At 37.3% G+C, this 20559-nt stretch overlaps 1 protein-coding gene across 3 annotated transcripts in view; it reads left to right on the top strand.

Annotated features, from left to right (window-relative positions):
• Positions 1 to 20559, top strand: part of RELN (reelin) — a 372425-nt gene that overhangs the window by 223322 nt on the left and 128544 nt on the right. For all 3 annotated transcript variants that reach the window (XM_036429656.2, XM_036429655.2, XM_036429657.2), the window contains exons 14-20: positions 1379 to 1587; positions 2311 to 2439; positions 3816 to 3925; positions 7463 to 7529; positions 11377 to 11610; positions 12273 to 12434; positions 18603 to 18839. In XM_036429656.2, the coding sequence (XP_036285549.1) occupies positions 1379 to 1587; positions 2311 to 2439; positions 3816 to 3925; positions 7463 to 7529; positions 11377 to 11610; positions 12273 to 12434; positions 18603 to 18839 (1148 nt within the window). The remainder of the gene's footprint in view (positions 1 to 1378; positions 1588 to 2310; positions 2440 to 3815; positions 3926 to 7462; positions 7530 to 11376; positions 11611 to 12272; positions 12435 to 18602; positions 18840 to 20559) is intronic.

Raw genomic sequence — 20559 nt, 5'->3', positions numbered from 1 at the left:
TATGTGATGCCTGTCATAAGTTATAGAATTATTCCTTTCCAATAGTAGATTTCATTGTAGTGAGACTACACTAACTCATACATTGTTAGTTAGCCTCCTCTCCACATTAATAGCACTCTAGGTACTCTAAAGAGCTTGAACACACCAGCATTTAGCATCTCGTGGCTTCAGTTAGGAAGATAGGAGGAAACATTGAGGCTATAATATGGAACAATTACATGCTAGGGTCACCCAAGTTTAACTACTTAATAATGGACTACTTTTCCATCTGTGACTCAGTAGGGTTACACCTGCTATGGGCATCTGCATGCCTCAGACCATATCACTTCTGTAAATTATCATGGGTTAACTCATTGGCTCAGGCTGTTTCTGCTTAAAATCTGTTTTCAGAATAATGACTTTGGCATTATTTGTACTATACAAATTCAGCTTAAAAAAGCACTGATGAGCCCTGGCGGGTGCAGCTCAATTGGTTGAGCATCATCCCAAGTACCAAAAGGTCACTGGTTCAATTCCCAGGTCAGGACATCTGTCCAGGTTTTGGGTTCAATCCCCAGCAGGGGGCATTAGGAGGAAGCCAATCAATGTTTCTCACATTGATGTTTCTCTTTCTCTCTCCCTCCCTCTTTCCCTCATCCCTCTTTTACCTTCTTTCTCTCTCAATCAATAAAAATATTTTTTTAAAAAGAGGACTCGTGATGATAAGTGTAAATGTCAAGTTGTCTTTGTCTTATGCCAAGGTGTATAATATGGATACAGATGCCTTGATAACTTTTAAAGACCTTACACTAACTTATCTTTAGGAAGAGAGGGCCAGGTGGCTCGGTTAGTTGGAGTGTCATCCTGTACACCAGAAGGGTCATGGGTTTCATCTTGGCTCAGGGCATGTACGGGAGACAACTGATTGATGTTTCTTCTCACATCAGTATTTCCCTCTCTCTCTCTCTCTCTCTCTCTCTCTCTCTCTCTCTCTCTCTCTCACACACACACACACACACACACACACACACACACACACCACACATAAATCAATAAACATATCTTCACATGAGGATTTTTAAGAATTGGCTCAGTGGTTAAGCATCAACCTATGAACCTGGAGACCATGGTTCAATTCCCATTTAGGGCACATGTCCAGGTTGCAGGCCTGATCCCCAGTAGAAGGCATGCAGGAAGCAGCCGATTAATAATTCTCTATCATCATTGATGTTTCTATCTTTCTCTCCCTCTTCTTTTCTCTCTGAAATCAATAAAAATATGTTTTAAAAATTAAAAATGGCAGTTTTGTACATTGTAATTGCAAGATTGATTCTAGGAAAATTTACGCAGACTCATATAAGGAGGATTATGAGTGATTTTGGTTTCCTTTGTTTTGAAGGTTCCATCTTTGGTTTCTGTAGTCATCAATCCTGAAATTCAGACTCCTGCTACCAAATTTTGTCTCAAGCAAAAAAACCATCAAGGGTATAATACGAATGTCTGGGCAGTAGATTTTTTCCATGTCTTACCTGTTCTCCCGTCTACGATGTCACACATGATACAGTTTTCCATTAATCTGGGATGTGGAACACATCAACCTGGGAACAGGTAGGAATTCCTATTTTTGAGTGTGTGAATTAATTAAAAATGAACTTGACTATTAAATCAGAGCAACTTCTCAGTAGGTTTTCAGCTGGATTTTTCAGCTTATTAATTTACCCATTTATAAACTGAAAAGTTCTTCAGTTAACACAGAGCATGATTGAATAGATTTCAAATAGGAATAATTTTATACTACGAGCTTGGTCTTAGGTACCAGAGGAGTTTGCATGTGCTGTGGCAGCCATCCATTCCAACAGATCGCTGTGAGAAGAGAAAACAACTAAAAAAAAAACTGGAACTCATGTTGGTTAGTGACCCCCTAATAATAGGAACGGAAATCAATTAGCACTTCAACAGCTATGATTTCTCAGCTTCACTTGCTGAAGTGCTGCTCGCATCCTTTCTAAAGATTTTGTCATTCACATCCATGCGTTGAGGTGGCGGCAGTGTGAGACATGGTAATTGCCTTGCCATCTATCAAACTTGGGAGCACAAACTCCAGTTACCATTTGTTGTCTTTAAAACAGAGGTTGTTTCTATAGCAGAATTGTAACTGCTTGCCCTTTGAAAGCTAGTCAGACTTCAGTGGAGGGTAAAATAATATTTTCAGAAGCAGCATCTTAAAAACTTTTACCCTCGTTCTATAGATGTCTGATGTACCTAACAAGAGACAAGTAATTGCATTTTATTTGTTATATTTTTCTCTTGTGCTTATGTTGGTGTTATCAGTGTCAGCTTGGAGTTTTCTACCAACCACGGGCGTTCCTGGTCCCTCCTGCACACTGAGTGTTTGCCTGAGATCTGTGCTGGACCCCACCTCCCCCACAGCACCATCTACTCCTCTGAAAACTACAGTGGGTGAGTAAATCCTGAGATATCCAGAGACTTTAATCCATGTTGCAGACTCAAAATCAGTGAGTAAGCCTGAAACTTTTTTTTTTTTTTTTTTTTTTTTTTTTTTTTTTACTTAATAAGCATGGGAGCTGACCTCTCTTTTTTAACTGATTTAGAAGTGATCTTGTGAAAAGGAAAAATAAAAACAACAAAACACTAACTCTGGTATATCAGATGTAAGAGTATAATGCTAGGATCATTCATTCTTTATGTACTTGGCTGTTATATTTTAGATTACATAAATTCAAATTCTATATAGTCATTCCGTAGTTATGGCCAGAAGGCTTATTGCCAAAATACTTAGTTATGGAACACTGTGACATAGATAGTGAAAGGTAAGCTTTGGAATCAAACCTAGGCTCAAGTCCTGATTCTGCCATCTACTTGTGTAATGATATTTATTTATTTCTAACTTTCTGCTTTTTTCCACATAAATTAAGGGAAGTGATACAGCCCCTTAAGGGCAGTTAAGAGAGTTGAAAATGACTATGTAAAATGCCATTTTATAGAATAAGCACTAGGTAAATAGTAAAAACATTTCCAAGGAGAGAAAATTAAGTTGAAGATTATTCTCTTTCTTAGCCTCTCTTTAAATGTGCATAGGACTAGGGGATAGCAAAAAATAAAAAGTAATTAATGCTAGTGGGCACCCCATCTCTGCACAGATACTTATCATAGACCTAGAGGCCCTATGCACGAAATCTGTACAAGGGGCTCGGGCCCTGCCCACCAAAACAGCTGCCTCTGCCCCAGCCTGCGCCACTGAGGCTTCGTTGGGAAGGTTGTTCTGACATGTGGTCTAATTAGCATATTACACTTTTATTATTATAGCTACTCCTTAACTCTGAGTTATTCATGTAAAAATTCCTAAAACTAATGTCTAAAAACAAAATAATATCATTTGCTATTAAGAATGTATATGGATGATATGGTTATTTTTTGTAAGTGACATGTTTGTTTTAAAACTATAAACAAATTAACTCCATAAGTAAATTTAAAGAGTTTATTATCACATTGAACAGACTTTCAAATCTCAGAGGGAAGGTTGCGAGCGGGGAGGTAAGAGATCAACCAAAGGACTTATATGCCTGCATATAAGCATAACCAATAGACACAGACATTAGAGGGGTGAGGGCATGTGCTGGGGGGGTGAGAGCGGCCATGGTGGGGGGGAGACATATGTAATACTTTTAACAATAAAGAATTTAAATTTTTTTAAAGTTTATTATCAAACTTTAGTGCTAACCCTAAGCACAGAGACTAGAACATCAAAAGCATGTGAAATAAATGGAAAAGATGTGAACAGTGAGCGGAGCTGTTTTGTGCTAAATTTCTTGCAGGTGGAACCGAATAACGATCCCCCTTCCTAACGCAGCGCTAACCCAGGACACCAGGATTCGCTGGAGACAAACAGGGCCCATCCTTGGAAACATGTGGGCAATTGATAATGGTTAGTTTATGCCTCTCTTAATCACATGCCATTGAAGTAGAGTCTTCCTGTGCTTTTGTTCGTCAGCACAGACGTAATCACATTTCCAAGTCATGGTCTTGTGATTCATTAAACGCCCTTTCTTCCTTCTCTTTTTTGCATTCCATTAGAAGCTCAAAGATACACGAGCAGAAAAAAAAGGCAGCATAGTCAGCAATATTAGATGCTAGAATGTTTCAACATACATAATTTTAAAATGCATAATGCCCTGAAACTCAAATTCACATTGATGACAAGGGATATTCTAACATTTTCTTTGAATGTTTTATGCAAAATTAACATAAATACTTACCATACTGCATGTATTAAAATAAGACCCATTCTTCTCTTAGTAACTACGACAACATCTGGAATGATTATCTTTTAGATGCAGACAGCACATATAATTCTCTTTCTTAGAGAATCTTCTCCAGAGTGAAACTTGGGGAGTAAAACTTCTACCTCTTCTTCAGAAAACAGTATAAAAGAAAAATTTTTAAATATATAAAAATATTATCTTTAATTTTTAAATAAATTATTAATTTTTATATAATTTTAAAGCCAATATTACTTAGGATAAATGCACATGAGAGAAGATATTTCAAGTATTGTGTTCCATGGCTATAAACTTCTTATATTTGTTTTTAATAGCCAACTCTCTGATTTTTAATAATTCTAATTATAGGCAGATTTAAAGATTTCCTATTTTCAGAGAGTATATAAATTTGACTAAAGAGTTATACTATGAGGAAGTAGACAGGGAGGTAAAAAGGGAAGGACAAAATATCAGTACTTAACAAATTCAGCATTGCCACTCACAAAGTAGGAAAAGCCTATACCACTGTTTAATACTGATCTTCCATGTCTTAATAATCTTTCTGTTATTTTTGAATAATTTAGAAATTGGTATGCAATTAATTAAATAACTTCTTGAAATTTAGAAATAACTTCAGGCAAAATACTTTGTTGATGAGGCAATGTAAAATTGTTAAATAATCTGTATTCAAAGAAAATCAGTAAAAGTCCCAGATTTCAAAGACCACATGAGTTGTGTGAACACAAACAGTGCATTTGAAAAAACAAGCAAAGATGAACTTGTTGAAATGGAGTTTCTTCATCTATAGAATATTTTGAATAGCATTTTAATTACTACACCTCATAATTAGCTTCAGGGAATAAGCATGTGCCTCTGGATGGGGGATATGGATGACTTTTGCCATACTTTTCAAAGATTGTATAACAAACTTATATTACTTTGATAGTCATAAAAGAAATTTAAAAATCAGTAATGAGATAAAGCATCTGAAGAAATTAAGAATGCAATGAATCACTTATAAGTCTATGAAAAGAATGTCTGAATTTCCTGAAGAAGGCTATTACAACAGGATTCCAAGTCAGAAAGTGTTTACTACACATCCTGAGTTTTCATTATCAGGATTTGTGTAGAATGAGAAAAGGTAACGATATATAAAATGAGCATGGTTAGCATTGTTTGCCAAATGCAAAACTTGGGGCAGAATCTCTTCAATTCTGCTCTCTTATGAGTAAGGCTTTCACACAAAAACAGGACCTAAGAAGCCAAGAAGAGGACACACACTCACTCCTTCGGAGAGACATCCTGCCAAAGGAGTCTCTTCCATTTCAATGTGGAATTCCAAAATTATGTGAAGAAAAAACAGGTCAATCTCCTACTTCTGTTAGGTATGCTTTTTCTACATGGCGAATTAGCTTCCACTAGTGAATTTTTTTTTAAAGTATTTTAGAAATCCTGAAATTCTTAACGAAATGAAAATCCTAGAGCAAGTCTTAGTTGTCACTTTTTAAATTTTCCCAATTTGCTTACATTAGTGGTAGTAGTGAAGAAAACGAATCTGTCCTTTCCACACTCTTAAGAAAAAGAAGCCTGACAGCTTATTCATACTGCAATTCCTAATGACTTCACTCCATCTTTAGCAGAATTCTTAATTGTAATTTAATTTTTTTTATTGACTGGGAAAGTCTTGTTTTATTGTTGTTAGCTGTTGTTGTTTTTATGATGGGAGCTTTTGGAATGAAGACATGGGTATAATATAAGGCATTCTTGGGAGTGAACCTGCAAAATGCAGTGAACCATTTAACAGGACTTAAGACCAAATCCTACTGCTGGGAAGATAGTCATAAGCTTTTCCAGGCTAAAGAAAAGTGAGACTCCTTTCTGATTCCTCAGCACTCAGCGTCCAGTGAAGCTCATCAAGCAGATGGAGCGGGAAGGACATTTGTCCCCAATATGGTGGTGACGACCATAACCCTATGGTGTCAGACAGCATGCTAAGCATGCAGCATCTCATTCATTCTTTCCACTAGGGACAAAGAATAGGAACACTGAGACTTAAATGGATAAATTACTTATCCAATGTTTCCCAGGTGAAACTGAATATGAATCCAGAGTTATTTGACACTTAAAATCAATAGTTTCAACCACTCAGCCTGCTATTGACCTCTTCTTCAACCATCAGATTCCTTCAGCAAGAGTTTTTCCTGGGCTGCTTTGCATTACATTTGAATTACAGTACCTGTTAAATGGCTCCAGAGAATAAGTGCTTATAGGAATGCAGGCCACAGGAAAATTTATTTCAAAGCAAAATCATTTTAATTTTGACATGGTTACAAGATAGAAAAGAAGATGGCCATGAAGGGTAAATTTCTTTATGCCTGAAATTGAATATGTGATGTCTCAATAACCATTGCTTCTCTAATTCCTCATTGGTTTTGTTCCACTTTTATACTATTTGGTGTGACTTGATTATACTGATTATCAAACAGCTTAATATCTTAAATATATTTGAGTCTGAGTATCTCAGAACTTACCATTCAACAGTGAGGAGCCCTATCACTCAGCATTCCAAATATTAGAATTTCAGGTATTAGAATTCATAATATCATTATCAGTCAAGCCCACCATTTAGAAATAGATCTGCATTATAGAGAAAAGGTTTTATGCTCAACCACAGATTTTAATTCCCCATTTGAGGAAGGATAATTAATACTTCAAAATATATGTAACACTCATCTTCAGTGTTATAGATATTACCTGGTAAGAATGGAAATCATAGTTTTTAAATTAAATTATACCCTCTCCACTTAATGCTATATTTAACTGACCCTTTGTAAATTCTTTATTTCTATCTAAATAAATTAAGCTATGTAGAAAGTTCAAGGCAAAAGCATTAATATTCTGCCTGAAATCATTTTAGCTCAGGAGACTCTGTTAAGGAACCCAAATCACATGTCCCTACTGTCTTTGCTATGAGACATTAAAATCTTGAAAGAATCAAGTTGAGACAGTTCTGGCAGGTTTATAACTAAGCACTTACCTTGTCACACAGCTCTCCATATGTCACATTAGTTTCCTGTGCACAACGTGCATGCTGTGGGCTAGATGTCATGGCATGGCTTCACAAAAGTGTATTAAATGCCTGGGGTATTCTTGGTTTTTCCCATTTTTATGCCATTTTTCACATGCTGTCTCTTGCCCTGCAGTTTACATAGGCCCGTCGTGTCTCAAATTCTGTTCTGGCAGAGGACAGTGCACTCGGCATGGCTGCAGGTGAGCCTTTTAGAATTCTACTTACACTTCTCTTTCTTTTGGTATATACTTTATATGTTTAAGCTACAAGTCATTGTAAGCTAATATTTTTTCAGGGTTTTGAGGTCTTGTCCAAAAGTAGGGTACTCCAAGTGGAATTTAAGCATAATACAATATTAAGTGTATTTTGTAAATTGACATTAATGAATAAATTAATTTCTATTAAACTAAAATGTGAACAAATTTAGCATAGCTCGTGTAAATTCGTGAACAAATTTGAATTCCTTGTAGCTTGATGACTGCCTTTGCTGTATTTAGTTATGTTCTTTAATATGTTATTTTTCCATAGACTTGTTCTAGTGTTCATGAGTCATATTTTAATTCCTAGCACACTTTGTAAAATGAATTATGAAAATCTATCCTGACCCATAGACCTAATGCTAAAGGAAACTGAGTGAGCCAAATTTAGCAGATTTGATAAGAAAATTCATCTTTAAATATAACTTTGCAATTTTGCTTCCTTTTGAAAATCATTTGGGTCTTTAAAATGATATATATGTAAAGTACATAATGTTGAATATTATTGTGAAATTATACATAAAAATGTGATATCCAGGTACTACTGGATATTCCCATGTTAATATTTAGTTGTAAGATATCCTAGAAATCCCTGAAACCACAGACAATTCTAGTGTGTGTGTTTTTCTTGTCCTCCAAAGAGTAATTAATTAATTAGCCAATTACTTCATTACTAGCACACTCATAAAAGACCTTTGGACCTATTTTTTGTGAATTATATGTCTGAGGTAAAACACTTGCCAGTACTGATATTAGAGTATAGAGTATCAGGTTAACTTTTTAATTATATTTCGATGAATTTAATTAACAGAGAACTCACTCTGCACAATGGAAATGTTTTATAAAGTAGGGAAGAATTTCAAAATTTCTATTCATATTTCAAAACATAATTTGCATCTCTTTGCTTTTTTATATAACCACCAACTCCCACTCAGAAACACTAACTCATTAGATCTATGAGTCACTGACTGGTATTTTTTTCAAGTTTTTACCTTTATTCATTTTCCATAACCAGGCCATCCTCTGGTTTAAGGAATTTTAAATAAAATTAACACAAGGAGGCCAGACACTTTAGTAATTCCTGACATTGTACTGAGAAATTTTGAAAACAAATTGCCTAAAAGGGCAGCTGCTTTTATTAATGAAAATAGAAAGTGCTATTTTAAAAAAAACCTATCTATAACTACAATAGTAATGTGTCATACTTCATTTATTGTGTACAATATCCTTGTTAGCATTCAATAGTTTTATTACAGCAACCATCTGTATTACCTATGATGGATGCAAACAGAAATCTGAATGGCTATTTTATGTCTTTGGGTATTATTCTCTTTTGACACTCTACATTATATCGAATAATCATAGCCTTCACCTCCTGAAGTTTTACAGAATATTTTCATGAGTTGGAACCTTGGGTGGGGGGTTTGCATTTCTGACAATGTTTTATGTAATATTCATTGGCTTTGTGCATTTGTGGCTGAGCTCTAGGTTTGACCACTACCTCCTTTTCCAGCAATATGTGCCTTGTCAAGTTTGAACAAAATTGCAGGGAAAAGAAATTCATATTCATCCAGCCAGCATAGCTCAGTGGTTGAGTGTCGAGGTCATGGTTCGATTCTTAGGGCCACATGCAGTGTGGGGCATGCAGAAGGCAGTCAATCAATGATTCTTGCTCATCATTGATGTTTCTATCTCTCTCTCCCTCTCCCTTCCTCTCTGAAATCAATAAAAATATATTTTAAGTGAATTTATATTCACTATCACTAATTTCCTTTAAACTTATCCTTGAATTTGGGGTCTCTGCAGCTTTGTGTCTCCCCAGATTGCTCCTCTCATCACTACCATTATTTGCTACCAGGATTCCATCTCTCTTGTTCCCTAACACTTTCTTGCCTGTGAATCTAAACTGACAACTCACTATCCTGATAAGCCCACCCCTGTGAGAGATGTGAAAGATGCTAATGAGAAGGGCAGAGAGCTTAGAAACCTTTCTACACACATGTCAGCCATGTATCTTACCAGGGAATGTTGCATTTGAGGGTGGGTAGATAGTAGGGGCATCTTTAGAGTCAGGAGAGCCTCAGGTCACTCCTGGAACCTGTGTGTGCTACCATACTGTTTTGCTGCAAAACAGAGGCTACGGAGGTGTTTAAATATCTGAGTGGAATCCTAATTAGCATTCTATCCCAATTGTGTAACTTTTGACTAAAAGTATACTTTCAAAACCAGAATATTGGAACTGACTCCACTGTAAGTCATTTCTAAATGCTCACCAATTTCTCCCAGTAACTGGTCCTAAGAAGACACATTTAAGATACACAAAGGTGAATTTGTCCTGAAATACTCTCTGGCAATAGTCTTGTTGGGGACACTGATTCCATTTTGTGGCCATATTCAGTTTCCAGTGTTAAAATGTGTCCTCTTTAGGTAAGTGGTAAGTCCTTCTTAGAAGCTACTTGGCTGTTCAGAGTCTGACTAAGTCAATGAGGTAACATGTGTAAGAAGCAAACTGTGTGAGGCTCATTTACATGCTCTGCAAAATATTGTTTTTCTTTCCCGCTCCCATCTCTCATGCCAAGACAATCCTCAGACTTCAATTTATGGTAGTTCTTGGCATTTTAGGGCCCAGCTTTTTTGATAATATGATGGTTGCGATAAACTTTCTCCCTCTGAATATCGAATGCACATAAAAGTTGGCATTTGATTTCAGCATGTTCATACATTCCTTGGGCCTCTCTGAGGCCAGCATGGATCCCAGTTTCAGAGCCAGTGGTAACAAGCAAATAGCCTTCTGAGTTATATCATAATATCACTTCATTGGTACACTTGCTTTATAAAAGTCTTGTTTCAGACTCTAGGAAGTTTTGAATGCTTTCATGAGAACCCCCATGCCACCCAAAAAAACAGCAATTTAATTTTGTAATGAGCTGGCTACATAGTCAATATAGTAAGAAAGGAATAATAAATAAAAATAGAGGATTTGAAACTAATTCCTGATAAGTAAATTTCTTTAAATAGAAGGAGGTTCTGAATTCAATTGTTGAGTCTTCTGGGATGAGTTTTTTTTCCACTAATAAAAAGCTCAAGGAGTTTTATACATATTCTAGTCAGCTAACATAAGCAGTGTATTCTTACATGGCAGCAGGCAGGTAGTTGTTGTTGTTGTTGTTTTTCTCTTTTCCTTGAAGCACTACTAATTTTGGAATCCACTGAGAGGCAACACAGTTTTACAAAGGACATATATCTAGGTCAAGGGTGTAAGCATTTCCTTTAAAATGCCAATCTCAGTTTGAAATAGTTAAGGATACATTTATTTCCAGTCTTTTTCAAATAATTCCAGTCACAAATATAACACATATGTTTATACTTGTTCTTAAAGGAAATTTATTCTAGATATCTTATAGAAGCATTTTGTTTATGTTGTTTCTTTTACACGTGAACGTAATTACAGATAAAAGTATATACCTTTGACAAAGATTTTAAACTGTAGATGTGCAAAAACATAGATCTATTTGAAGATAAATTGCTGGCATTGGTTGAAAGTAAGTGCTGAGTTATTGTTTTAAATTACAAGCTTTTTACAGCAGAGCTATGCAAAGTGTGTGTTCTTCTGTAATATTCATAGTCTGCCCTTACCATGTCTTCTGATTCGGAATTCTCCAAAGACTAATGAGCCTTGCCTAGCACTCAATCAAATTCTGGCCTCTGGACTTCCTCCTCCCCAGGGCAGATTCAGGAAACTCTGAAAGGACCAACAGTTTAAGATTTCACTTCATGGGCTCTCTTTCAGGTGTGACCCTGGATTTTCTGGCCCAGCTTGCGAGATGGCATCCCAGACATTCCCAATGTTTATTTCTGAAAGCTTTGGCAGTTCCCGGCTCTCCTCATACCATAACTTTTACTCTATCCGTGGTGCTGAAGTCAGCTTTGGCTGTGGTGTCCTGGCCAGTGGCAAGGCCCTGGTTTTCAACAAAGATGGGAGGCGTCAGCTCATTACATCTTTCCTTGACAGCTCACAATCCAGGTGAGTGAAGGCAGGGTGGAATACATGCTGAAACCAGATAATAATGTTTGAATTTAGACCTATTAATTTTCTATTATTTATGTATTTATTTTTGCTGATATATACATATTCTCATTTAAAACAGGATGAGAGGGAATTCATATAGGGTTAATTTGCCCTAGTTTTAAATAAACTAAAAAGCTCACTGATGACTTTAAGATACTAATGGCTGCCTAGAGTTTTAAAAATATGAAATGTTGGCATCAAAACTGTGTTCTCAAGCCAAGGACTAGTTAATTATTTATGTAGTTTTATTTATTTGACAGCTTGCAGAGGCTGATTAGATTTACATTGTCCCTTCCCCCAGTGCTTAATAAATAATGCAGTAAAGGAATGATTGGCATTTTAAGTGTACATACACAAGTCATAGGATACATATATGTATAAATATACAGTTATATTTGTACGTATGTATCTGTATATAAAGCAGGTGCGTTGACCTTATCTTCTACACATATTCATACATCTCACAGTGAAATTACATTTTATAAAAGAGGGATGAGTGGAAATCTACAGCTTTGGGGTAGTTCATTTAAATTTGTTTGAAGTTCTTTAAAAACCAAGATGAGCATTATGATTAAAAATGTTTGTACGCACACTAATTATAGACAATTCATGTCTAGGTTTCTTCAGTTCACATTGAGGCTGGGGAGCAAGTCTGTTCTGAGCACATGCAAAGCCCCTGACCAGCCCGGAGAAGGAGTTTTATTGCATTATTCTTATGATAATGGGATAACTTGGAAACTCTTGGAGCACTACTCATATCTGAACTATCATGAGCCCAGGTATGTTGCAAATCATTTGGGAAAAAATGGTTAGAGTAATAACTCTTTCCTGAGGAAATCTTCATTCAAATGGTGTAAGATTCCAGATATTTTTTCACTGCAAGGTGGTGAGAACAGCCGAAACTGGTTTGGCTCAGTGAATAGAGCATTGGCCTGAGGACTGAAAGGTCACAGGTTCGATTCCGGTCAAGGGCATGTACCTTGGTTGTGGGCACATCCCCAGTAGGGGGTGTGCAGGAGGCAACTGGTCGATGTTTCTCTCTCATCAATGTTTCTAGCTCTCTATCCTTCTCCCTTCCTCTCTGTAAAAAATCAATAAAATTTTTTTTTTAAAAGATGGTGAGGACAAAGATTGATGAATCTTAAAATGAAAAATTAGTATGCCACATTCTTATAACCCAATAAATTTGGAGAAATTTATTCTCATATTTGGAAATGTGCTTATAAGAGAAATAATTTGATGCCTGGGAAAGAGAAAAGTGCTTAATATTATTTTTCTCATTTAACGATAGTGCAAACTATTAAATATGATTTTAATATAATACTGAATTATAAATACTATTAATGAATATTTGATAGTGATACAGTATTACAATATCTTATAATAAATCATATGAAATAATAACTCATAAAATATGAACAATAAATTTGTACTATAATTAAGAGATGAATATAAATAAATTTTTCTAGCATGTATAGAGTCCCAGCAAGGTAGAGTGTGAGGATATCACTAAGTCCCTTCTTCGTGCTCCTTCTATTTTTCTTTAGCTTATGTACTTCACAATCTATAGTCACAGTTGTGAGACTTAAGTTTCACTTAAAGCTGAGTAGTAATCACTATAAGTGGTACAATTTTAGAGATGTCCAAATCATCTTCATCCCTTTCAGAGCATTTATTAATCTGCTCACTGAAATACCTTTAAAATATCAGGAAAAATGTAGAGTGAGAAAGTGAAAATACCATTGCAAGAGGTTTACACTGTGGCTTACATTCCGTCAGATATAAAGAACTCAATCCTAGAAGTCCATGCGGATCATGGGGAGATGTGAAAAGACTGAGGCTCTGGGCACTGAGGTTTGTGTGGGCACCATGGCGACAGGTGGGAGCACAGATGACAGAGTTGACATACTTGAGCATTTTTAAAAAATATTTTTTATTGATTTTAGAGAGGAAGGGATAGGAAGAGGGATAGAGAAACATCAATAATGAGAATCATTGATCAGCTGCTTCCTGCATGCCCCCATTGGGGGATCAAGCCCACAACCTGGGTATGTGTCCTGACCAGGAATCAAATAGTAACTCCAGGTTCATAGGTCGACACTCAACCACTGAGCCATGCTGGTCAGGCAAACCATTTTTCATATCGCTGTTTCCAGAATTAAAGATTTACTAATTGACGAGAACTTTTATTTTCATGGAAAATAAAGTAGCATGTGACAGAGGTTATAGTTAACAACTATTATGAATTATAAACATTATATCAAAATTTAAGAATATACCAGATGTATTGGATATTTTCCTTTAAAGGTAAATATAAGGCTAAACTCAACTTTCCCACTCAGTAGACACATATGAATACTAAAAAAACATCTCATAGGTTCTCCACAGTGAACATTAAAAGAAAATTTAAAATCAAGGTGATGATAATAATGATGAAAACATGAAGAAAAGGTCATCACCCTAAGTTAACGTGGCCTAAAGCACAATTTTTTTTCTAACAAGGATGGACAGCTCCAAAATTCAGTAATCAATCTATATCATGAAATTAAATTAATCTTTGTTGATACGAAAAATAATTACACATTTAATGTGCTATTGCAAAGGTGCATTTAATCTTGCCTGCCATTTGACAGCAGCATTTTTCTTCTAAGCAGGACCAAGGTGGCTCTTCAGCATTTGGTATGTGCATTGCTTGAAAGATTAAGATCAGAGTGGAGATTTTCTTTCAAAAAGAGGGGAGAATACTTTCATATTCTATATATATACCCCTGTCTGAGACTCTTTTTCCATCCCCCTCTCTCTTACAAATATTAATAAAAGGTGATTGACAGAAATGGAATTTGATATATTCTAAATGCTAAATTATATCTTATGTGATAAGGAATACATGCCACGTAAATTCTTCACAGGAAAGTTAAATATATCTTGATGCCATTAGCCATTGCTGTATTTTCTTCAGCATAATGTGCTGCCTGTAATTGCTCTGAATTCCATATTGTTCCATTCTGTCATGGCTGTTCGAAAATGAAGTATGATCCATAAATTAGATATGTTAATTGGCTAACGATTACTACTCCTAGCCAATTTCTAATAGTTTGCTTTCCTGTGATTCATTCAGTAAATAAAAGAAACGCTAGACATCCCTCTCACAATCCAAAACTGCTAGCTCCCAACCTGCCTAATTGCCTCTAACTGCTTCTGCCTGACAGCCTGATCACCCCCTACTCACTCCCCTGCCAGCCTGATCGATGCCTAACTGTTCTCCTGCTGGCATGATTGCCCCTACCTGCCCTCCCCTGCAGGCCTGATTCCCCCTAACTGCCCTCCCTGCTGGACTGGTCACTCCCAACTGCCCTCCCTTGCAGGCCTGGTTCCTCCCAACTGCCCTCCCCTACTGGCCTGATTGCCTCCACTGCCCTCCCCTACAGGCCTGGTCACCCCTAACTTCCCTCTCCTGCTGGCCTGGTCACCCCCAACTTCTCTCCCCTGCAGGCCTGATTCCCCCAACTGCCCTCCCTTGCAGGTCTGGTCCCTCCCAACTGCCTTCCCCTGCTAGCCGTCCCCAGGTGGACACAAGATGGCCACAACTTCCCTCCCCTACCAGCCATCTTGTGGTGGCCATCTTGTGTCCACATAGGGATGGCTATCCTCTGTGTTGGAGTGATGGTCAATTGGCATATTACCTCTTTATTATATAGGATATAAACTTAGTATCTACTTTAAAAAGGAAGATTGATACAGAAACTTAACCTAAGTCCTGGTTAGGTTAAGTTAACCTAAGTCCTAGACTCTCTTTTAGGAATTTTCCAATCAAATGGTTCCATAGCTATTCTAACCAGCCCCTGTAATATGCATAGAGTGGTGAAAGCAATCTGCCACCCTACCCCAACACATGAGGTAAAGGTTGAGAGCACAGGCTCTAGAGCCAGGCTGCCCCAGCCTCGATCCCGGCATTGTTACTTAAAAGCCGCCTCTGTATTCAAATCTCTGTTAGGGTATGCTGATAATATAGTTCATTCTCACAGTAAGGATTTAAATCCTTATGCCAAGTACTGTTCTAAGTGCTGGGACACAATAGTGAAACACTGACTCTGCCATGAGGATGCTATCCCAGCTTCATAGCTGAAGATGCTGAGGCACATAGAAGTTTAGTACCTCCCCGAGAGTCTGGATATAGACCACAGGCTTAATATCTCTGCCAGAGAAAATATTGGTCATTTCAATTACATTATCATATCTACTATATATACTAATTAAATAGCAATATGCTAATTAGACCAGGAGACTTTCTGGACATCCTTCCAGACAAAGACATGGTGGTAGGATTGAGGCAGAGGTGGTTAGGGGTGATCAGGCTGGTAGGGGGGGGTGCTGTTGGAGGCAAGCAGGGTGGCGGGGGGTGGGGGCAGTTGGGGGCAATTAGGCCTGCAGGGGAGCACTGTTGGAGGCAAGCAGGTCAGCGGGGGGAAGGGGGGGGCAGTTGGGACGAGCAGGCTGGCAGGGGGGCAATTGGGAGCGAGCAGGCCAGTGAGGAGGGGGCAGTTGGGGCAAGCAAGTTAGATAAGGGTGCAATTTGGGGAGATCAGGCTGGCAGGGGGGCTCAGGTCAGCAGGGGGGGCAGTTGGGGAAGAGCAGGCTGGCAGGGGGAAGTTGGGGGCGCACAGGCTGGCAGGAGGGAAGTTGGGGGCAAGTAGGCCAGATTGGGGGGGCAGGGGGAAGCAGTTGGGGAAGATCAGGCCGGCAGTCAGAGTGGTTAGGGATGATCCGGCAGGGAGGCAGATCAGCAGTTAGGAGCCAGTGGTCCTGGATTGCAAGAGGGATCCCCTCCCCCCATGCACAAATTTCATCTACCGGACCACTAGTGTGTGTGTGTGTGTGTGTGTGTGTGTGTGTGTGTGTGTGTGTGTATAAAAGCCTAAGCAACCATTATGACCGAACCACCAGAATGACCATTGACTATTCGCTATAATGCGCACTGTGCACCAGGGGGCAGACACTCAACACAGGAGTTGCTCCTTGGTGGTCACTGCACTCCCACAGCCAAAATTCTGTAGCCGCCCAACCTCTCACGGCCTCTCCTTCTGGCCAGCCAACCTCCCATGGCCATTATTGGGATTGGGAGAGATGGCCCCAGTTGGCCCCAATCGCCAGCCAGGCCGAGGAACCACACCCGTGCATGAATTCATGCATCAGGCCTCTTGTACATAAATGTGCATTTTATTTTCCTATAAGGTTTCCTGAGAAATTCTACTTTTCAGTTGTTATTTTTTAAAATTATATTTATTTTCATCAGAAAAAAATAGCAATTGTTTTTAAAATTAAAATTAAAAGTATTTTAATTTCCTTTAGTACAAAGGAAAATTGTAATTTTTTAAAAATATATATTTTATTGATTTTTGTACAGAGTGGAAGGGAGAGAGATAGAGAGTTCGAAACATCAATGAGAGAGAGTCATCGATCAGCTGCCTCTTGCACACCCCTTACTGGGGATATGCCCGCAACCAAGGTACATGCCCTTGACCGGAATCGATCCCGGGGCCCTTCAGTCCCCAAGCTGACGCTCTATCCACTGAGCCAAACCGGTCCCGGCGGAAAATTGTAATTTTTAATAATTGCTAATCAAATTAAATTATTCAATTCATATTTTCACTGTTGAGCCAGTCTAAATATAGTTTTGGTTTATTTTTCATGGTTTTTATATATTAATATTAATAATATACTTATTTAATAAGCAAATGTATATTTAGAAAAATTAAGGTGAAAATTACTCAGCAGACTGTGTAAATTATTTAAAAACCATAAAAATATTATAGCTATGTGTGTAAGCCTGAGAACTGTTTTTTAATTTGTATTCCTGTATTTGAATATTGATGTTTCATTATTTAGAAAGTATGTTTTCTAATATTGCAAAAAGTCCTACCAGTTTTTTACTAGTAGTTTATATAATCAATGATGATAGTCATGTTATTCTACCCATATTTCCATGTACAAGTTATTTAAAGAGACTATAGATACGTTTAATAACTTTTAGTATTTAAAACATTACATTTCCAATATGTGATTTAAAGTTTCTTTATGCAATAACTAAAGATAACATAACGCAAATATTAAAACCAATCTAATTTGTAGTAAATTACACAGACATTATAATTTTTTAATAATTTATTTCTAAGTTATCCAACTAGTCACTGTCTTGAGAGTTTTTCTTTGCTCACTGAAAAAATACTCAGCTTCTTCCCTGTGCATTTACTGCAGACACCTCTCCTGGTGTTTAATTGCACATTGATGGGAGACAAATGTTCCATTTGCCATTTGCTTCACATATCACCTTGTGTATGCGTGTGAGCAGCATGGAACTGTGATTTATGGAGCTTTCAAGCAGATGTCATTGCAGTGACAATTAATGTATGGTTCCTGCTGCTGTGTACAATAATTGCTCCTAGAAATTAGATATTATTCTTAATTTTCCTCTCCATTTGTCAGGTAAAGGTTTGTTGTCATAGCCACCATGACACAGCAAGTGACCTTACACACTATGCTACATTCATGGGAATAAGGAAGTGCCATGGTTCAGCCAGCCCCAAACTCTACTGCGTGTAACAAGCTGCCATAAATCCTTTAGTAGACTTAGATGAATCCTACCACTTTGAGAATTGTGTTTTACTGATTTAGCTTTTCTGAAATCAGATGAGTGAAACAAAAGTCATATTTTTTTTTAGATTTTTAAAAGTGTTTAGGTGGGGTTTTTTGTTTGTTTGTTTGTTTTAAGTGTTTAGAAGATTTTGTTGGAGTCGGGCAGGAAAGTTGGAAATTTCAGAAAAATATTTGTAATAGCGGAAGAAAACTGTTTAAAAGTACTATACAGCAGAAAAAAGAATCCTGCTACAAATATTTATATTTTAAAATGTCAAAGTAACATAATTTTTTTTTTACTTTTTCTCCTTTAGAATAATCTCCGTAGAATTACCAGATGATGCAAGACAGTTTGGAATTCAGTTCAGATGGTGGCAACCCTATCATTCTTCCCAAGGAGAAGATGTATGGGCTATTGATGAGATTATCATGACATCTGTTCTTTTCAACAGCATTAGTCTTGACTTCACCAATCTTGTAGAGGTCACTCAGTCTCTGGGATTCTACCTGGGAAATGTCCAGCCGTACTGTGGCCATGACTGGACCCTCTGGTAAGGACTTTATCTTTGTTCTTGTTGTTACAATATGTATTGAGGATTAGAACATAAAGAGGATCTTCCAGTGCAGCTAGCACATAGTCATTTGTTGACAAATATTTACTGAACATGAACCATTTGAAAGTTGTTGTTATGTCTACAAGTAAGCTATCTTTGGAAGGAGGACCCAAAAAAACGGATAGTTTTAAATAAATTAAAATTTTCACCATATTTATTCATCTCATTTTCATTTACCCCCATTAAATATGAAAACTTTCCTCAATAAGTGTGAATAACCAGAGTGAATAACATTCTCCCTTTGTGGAGACCTTCCATAATCATAGTGAAATGTGAAATCATCTAATGCTATTTTAATAAAACGATAATTAGTTCTATTTTCATGCTTTCATCAAGTCCAAGAAGATTTTCCATCTTAATTTGTTAATGTGGATCTCCTTTTTAATCCATTTTACCAGCCATATTAACTCGTCTGGTTAATATCAGTGGGGTTTCAAGATTGTGGTGTGTCTTAGTCAAGATACCTTTCATTCTTAAAAATCCCTCCATGGTTATATGCAAACTTAATTGTACATTAACTAAACTTAATTATATACTAAGCAGTAAATAAATAATTTAAGGCTATGATTAGGACTTCAAGAATAATAATAGGATGACACAACAGTGATTAATTAGACAGGGGTTGGCTGCTTTAAATAGAGAGGAGGAGGAGGCTACATTCATATACTTCAAATAGTGGATATGATACATTCCACGGATTAGAAAGTGGTAGAACAAGGAAGCATCACACACATGAAAATCTGAAGGAAGAGCAGCCTAATTACAAAGGGAAACTTTGTGGTTAAAGTCTCCAGAACAAGAGTGGCCATGGCATGATCGAGGATCAGGAAGGAAGCCAATGGTGATGGAGACCAGGTAGCAAATGTGAAGAATAAAAGCCATAGGCCAGGTCACATTGGGCCTTCTGCACCCAGAAATCCTGGATTAAAACTCAAGTCTGCTTAATTCCAAAACCATAGCCTTCACCACTATGCATTCTGTCCCTTCCTCCTTCCCCCTCTCCTCCTACTTCTCTCCCTCCCTCTCTCTCTCTCTCTCTCTCTCTCGCTCGCTCGCTCTCTCTCTCTCTCTCTCTCTCTCTCTGGGTTTCTTTAGAACTTTCAACATGATTGAGGAAGAATTTTCTAAGAGACTTTTATTTGCCATTGAGTCATGGTCAAACCAATTTAATTTCTTCAGATGAAGCTTGCCGAAAGCTATTCACCACAGTTGTCTCCAGAGAGCATATCATAAGTAACCCATCAATGACCTTATCATAATTAGAGGTAAATTTCACACACCATTGCACAGAAAATTACCTTTGATGGGGATTGTGTAGGGACAGTCCCATCTCGCACACAGCAGGCTAAAAGTCTAGCATCAGAATGACAGCTAATGGAGTGGGAGTACTGCTGATCTCTTCTGCTGCAAGCACTGTCAAACTAGATACAATGAAATTTCTATGCAACAAAATAGGAAAAGCGACCGTGTTTTCTCTAGTTGATAGCCTCAGCTGCTTGTTTTCATGTATATTCTTTTTTTTTTTTTTAATCCTGGAGCTTTCAAAAAAAATAAATAAAGGGGTGAAGCAAATGACATACAAAGATATAAATTAAAGTGAGGTTTTTGGAATTTTACGATTTTGAAATTTTAAATTGATCTGAATTAACAGTAATCA

The sequence above is a fragment of the Pipistrellus kuhlii genome, unplaced genomic scaffold (genome assembly GCF_014108245.1).
Source record: "Pipistrellus kuhlii isolate mPipKuh1 unplaced genomic scaffold, mPipKuh1.p scaffold_m20_p_10, whole genome shotgun sequence".
NCBI classification, from domain to species: Eukaryota; Metazoa; Chordata; class Mammalia; order Chiroptera; family Vespertilionidae; genus Pipistrellus; species Pipistrellus kuhlii.
The sequence above is the reverse complement of the archived record's forward strand: the minus strand, read 5'-3'. Positions and strand labels throughout refer to the sequence as shown.